Source organism: Penaeus japonicus, unplaced genomic scaffold (genome assembly GCF_977035675.1).
Source record: "Penaeus japonicus unplaced genomic scaffold, GWHDUDI00000001_assembly GWHDUDI00000176, whole genome shotgun sequence".
Lineage (NCBI taxonomy): Eukaryota > Metazoa > Arthropoda > Malacostraca > Decapoda > Penaeidae > Penaeus > Penaeus japonicus.
In genome coordinates this window covers 20001-25230 of record NW_028234578.1, presented here as the reverse complement: position 1 = coordinate 25230, position 5230 = coordinate 20001, and the positions used below count along the sequence as shown (strand labels likewise).

General features: G+C 38.1%; 1 protein-coding gene across 1 annotated transcript in view; it reads left to right on the top strand.

The window, feature by feature from the left end:
- Nucleotides 1-5175: 5175 nt before the first annotated feature.
- LOC147466530 (chymotrypsin BI-like) overlaps nt 5176-5230 on the top strand; it is a gene marked incomplete at its 5' end in the record, with an annotated part of 989 nt that continues 934 nt past the window's right edge. The window contains 1 exon segment of the mRNA XM_086535374.1: nt 5176-5230. This exon segment is cut by the window's right edge and continues 934 nt beyond it. Coding sequence (XP_086391500.1) covers nt 5176-5230 — 55 coding nt within the window.

The window sequence follows — 5230 nt, the reverse complement described above, 5'->3', positions numbered from 1 at the left end:
TAAAAATTTTAAACTCTTGGGTTGGTCATTCCTTTTTTTTTTTGAATTTTTATGTTTTTTTAGATTTTTTTTAGGGCCCGGAGGCCCGTCACCCCCTTTTAATTGATTTTGTTTGTTATTTTTTTTTTTTAATTTATTTGTTTTGCTGTTGTTTTTTTTTTCCTTTTATGTGTATTTGTGTTTTTTGAAAGTTCGGGCCCCTTTGGTTGATTTTTTTTCTGTCCCCTTTTTCTTTTTTAAGCTGTTTTTAAAGCGTATTTGCCGTTTTTTGGTTTTTTTTTGTGAAAAAAATTTAAATATGGATTTTTTTAATTTTTTGGTTTTAAAAAGTTTGTTTTGTTTAAGCCAAAAAAAAACCCTTTTTCCATGCCTAGCCGCGGCAAAAAAATCCCGACGGCTGAAATAAATCAGTTGTCTCTGGAATTGGTTTTTCCCTTGCCCCTCCTGGTTTCCCCCTGGAACCCCTTGTGGGAGCGGGGCGCAAAGAAAAGGTTTGTACGCTCGAGTTCATGCCGTTTTGGCAAAACTGGCGTGCTTTATAATAATATCCGTGAGGGAGAAATGGCCAAAAATAGCCAGAGCGCCATGTTTTTTTCTTTGAATTTCTTTTATTTCTTTTTTGAGGTGTTTTAATTTTAAGTTTTGCATGGGAAATTTTACTTTTTCATCTTTTTTTATTTTTTATTTTTTAAAAACCCCGGATAAAATAACGCAACACCCTCTTTGGGCCCCGCATGGGGGAAGGGATTAGGTTTCCCTTAAAGGGGGTGCGGGCCCCCCCCTTTTTTCTTCCCGGCCCCCAAGCGCATCCCCCCTTGGGCGGGATTTTCCCGGGGGTTCCCCTTGATATTACCTTTAAAACCCCCCCCCCCCCACCCACACCAACTTTATATTTTTGTTGTTAATATATATTATTTTACTACATTAATTATGGTGTGGTGTGTGGTGGTTTATGTATATAAATTTGTATAGAATATGGTTAAATCTTTTTCTTTATTATTGTTATTTTATTTTTAAACTATATCAACACACCCCACCACATAAATACACCCCCACGATCACCCGTCAAACCCCCCATTACATAACCTTTCATAACAGCCGGGCACATTTTTACACTTACCCAACCCCCAATACACGCGCGGGCGCACTTAAAAAAAAGGGGACCACACCACACCACACACAAAACCCCCACAACATGCTGATCCGTATCTTCTATTATTTCGTAATTTTGGCTCAGCTTCCCCCTTCTTTGGATATGTTGATTGCTAATGATTTGCGCTTTTTGAAATCTAAAGGTTGGGTATTTGAGCGAAATTTTAATTCAACGCGTCAATGGATTGTAAAGCACCGACTGTCAGCCCAAAAGTAGGTTCTGATGTAATCATGGAGTAAAGTAATTTTGGGGAGAAGATAGACGCGTAAAATTCTCATGAAAATAGATAAAACAATTTGGTAAGGTTATATCATAAACGAATGATAAAAAGAAACATGATAAAACTGGATAAAATAACTAAAGTTGACCATTTAAAGGGTCAATCTTCATTAATAAGATCTTTAATGGAAATGAAATCTCTTTAGAAATAATTAATAGTATCATAATTATATTTGCCTTGGCAAATATAATTAAATTACGAAAAAGTTCATTCAGTACTTTATGAAAATAGAATAATCATCAATTTACTTGAGTTTACCTATTTACTGGCGACTCAACGTTTTCTCTGAATCAATCGGTCGGGGAGGAAAATATATAATGTATTTTAAATATTTTGGATGTCACTGACTCGTCGGTTCATATATAAAAGTATAGAGAAATGGGTTGTTTAGGTAGGCCTAGGAGCTGGCAGGTTAATAGTGGTTTTTCAATAAATACATTTTGAAAGCTGGCGAGGAGTGTGAGAGCATCCTCCTCAAACCGGAGATAAATGCCTTTATATATCCTCCATGGCCAAGATTCACCTTTCGGGAAAGTTTGAATATGTATAGATACGAGCTCCCGAACTTTCTACGTTGATAATATAACATGTTGTTGTATTTACGTGAATTAACAGGGCAAAATAACGCCCGCAAAACTGGCAGTGGAAGTGGCGACCGTTGCTCCCCCTGTTGCCAAATCTCCAAGTTCCATTCGCGTTACCTCTGGAAAATATCAACGGATTTCTGGGGGATATCTATGAATTATAAAAAGTTGTTATTCAAGTCGCCCATTACAGACGTTTATAGTGGAAACACGAGGAAATGAGTCTGCTTGTGACTGTTTGGCTTTTTCAAATATAGGTCTCTCTCTTCTCTTCTCTCTCTCTCTCTCTACCCTCTCTCTGTCTATCTCTCTCTCTCTCTCTTTCTCTTCTCTGCTTGTCTTCTCTCTTTCTCTCTCTCTTCTCTTCGTCTATCTCTCTCTCTCTTTCACTGTCTGTCTACTTGTCTGTCTGTCTCTCTCTCTCTCTCTCCTCTGTCTTCTCTCTCTCTCTTCTCTCTTCTCTCTCTCTTTTCTCTCTTTCTCTATCTATCTCGCTCTCTCCCCTGTCTATCTCTCTCTTCTCTCTCTCTGCTGCTATCTCTCTCTTTTCTCTCTGTCTATCTCTCTCTCTCTCTCTCTCTTTTCTCTCTTTTCTCTCTCCTCTTTCTCTCTTTTCTCTCTCTCTCTCTCTCTCTCTCTCTCTCTCTCTCTCTATTACTATCTAATTCTATATATAATATTATATATATCTATAATATATATATATCTTCTTTCTCTCTCTCTTTCTCTCTTTCTCTCTCTTTCGCATTATTTCTTCTTTGTCTATATCTTCTATTCATTTCTCTATCTTCTATTCATTTCTCTCTTTCTATATTCTCTCTCTCTTCTATTTTTTCTCTCTCTCTCTCTTTTCCTTCCTATTCATTCTCTCTCTCTTCATCTCTCTCTCTCTCTCTCTCTTCTCTCTCTCTTCTCCTCTCTCGCTACCTCTCTGTCTATCTCTCTTCTCTCTCTCTGTCTATCTCTCTCTCTCTATCTATCTATCCTTCTTTCTATCTCTCTATCACTCTCTGTCACCACACACACACATTTCTCTCTCTACTCTCTTTCTCTCTCTCTTCTTTCTTTTTTTTTTCTCTATCTCTCTCTGTTTTCTCTGTTTTCTCTCTTTCTCTCTTTTCTCTCTCTCTCTCTTTCTCTTTCTCTCTCTCTCTCTCTTCCTGTCTCTCTTTCTTCTCTTTCTCTCGCTCTCTCCTCTCTCTCTCTCTCTTCTCTCTCTCTCTCTCTCTTTTCCACACTCTGGAAATCGGACAACAGAAGCTACATTAAGAATCCTACATATCTTTAGATTAAAAGAAAAAATACTTGTATACGATTTCTTCATTCTATTATATACGGAAGTTTTTTTGTCATCGGTTAATCTTTGATAGAAATGACTTACCCCTTTTGGGCGTTGTTCCCCATCTGTGTGTGTCAGAGGCAATCCAATCTTTCCCGACTGACTTCGGCCAGGTTGACAGGCTGGACGTATTCTGAGGAGAGAACTTGAGATGAGTGTTGTTTCTTCCTACGCATAAATAGGCCAAACTGCAATAGCGTCAGATCTTTGAATGGCGATTAGCCGACACACGCATAGGCACACATGCATGCCACGCTCATACAGAAAACAATCGCGTGACTTACTGTTGAACTCTATCTTCTCTTCAGTTCAAAATTGCATATCATTGACAAACAAATTCTTCATCGCGTAGTCGGGATGTACGTAAGTTTCGCCCACGGCTATGATTTGTTGACTGCGCTCCTTATCTTCAGGTCGTGGCCATCAGAACAACCTTACATCTCCTGGTCTGAAAAGACAAAAATGTGAAAAAAAGAAAAAAAGAAAAGAAAAAAAGATCGATACATTTTATTACAATTTGTCCCATTACAGAATGCCATCAACACATTTTATCATATCATATTTTGCACATGAAGGACTGATCAGTATAGGTATCTCTCACCTGTCCACGCAGTGTGCTGGCTGTCACCACGTGCACATCACTTACCACAGACACCTCCACAGAGGAAGAATCTGTAACACCCAGATGGCGGCCTGGTATGGGGTAGGCGTGGGGTAGGCCCGTCCGGCCATTTATGATGCGTGGTGCCGCTGGAAAAGGCAAGGGCATTTTGTTGATTCTAATTAGTGTGTGTCGCCGTCATGGCATAACGTATGACAGCTTTGGTATTACTAGATATGATTACACATACATTCCTCACAGAGGTCTAAAGCCCATATCAAGGAAGCACCAATGAGCGCAACTGAAAGTTAAGACACGAGTCCAGTGGAGAAATGTGATTCAATGATGGCATGACGAAAAAAAAAAGCACTTTTTCTCAGCTTTTGAGAATCGTATTGATAAACCTTATTATATAGCAGTTGGATAGGAACAAGTAAGGTTGGAGAAGTTTACAAATTAGAAACCATGTAAGGTCATTTGTAGCATGACCAATAAAATATATTTAATAAAGAAAACGTTATAATAAGGGAAAAAATCTGACGCAAAAAACCATTAATAACGCTGTTATCAACGGCTATTATCTTTTTAACGTTATTAATAACGCTGTTATCAACGGCTATTATCTTTTTAACGTTATTAATAACGCTGTTATCAACGGCTATTATCTTTTTAACGTTATTAATAACGCTGTTATCAACGGCTATTATCTTTTTAACGTTATTAATAACGCTGTTATCAACGGCTATGTAGAAGTCCATAGAAAGACGTTTTAGTAGATTTTGCGTGTGATATTTTCAATGGATTTTGCGTACAGATTTTTTCCCATTTACTATATAACGCTTCAGTTATTCAATTATATATTTATTGGTCAGTGCTAACAAATGACCTTACTATGGTTTCTAATTTGTAAACTTTCTCCAACCTTACTTGTTCCTATCCAACTGCTATATAATAAGGTTTATCAATACGATTCTTCAAAAGCTGAGAAAAAGTGCTTTTATTTTCGTCATGCCATCATTTGAATCACATTTCTCCACGTGGACTCGTGTCTTAACTTTCAGTTGCGCTCATTGGTGCTTCCTTGATATGGTGCTTTAGACCTTCTGTGTAGGAAATGTATGTGTATATCATATCTAGTAATACCAAAGCTGTCATACGTTATGCCATGACGGCGACACACACGTAATTAGAATCAACAAAATGCCCTTGCCTTTTCCAGCGGCACCACGCATCATAAATGGCCGGACAGCCGAGCCCCACGCCTACCCATACC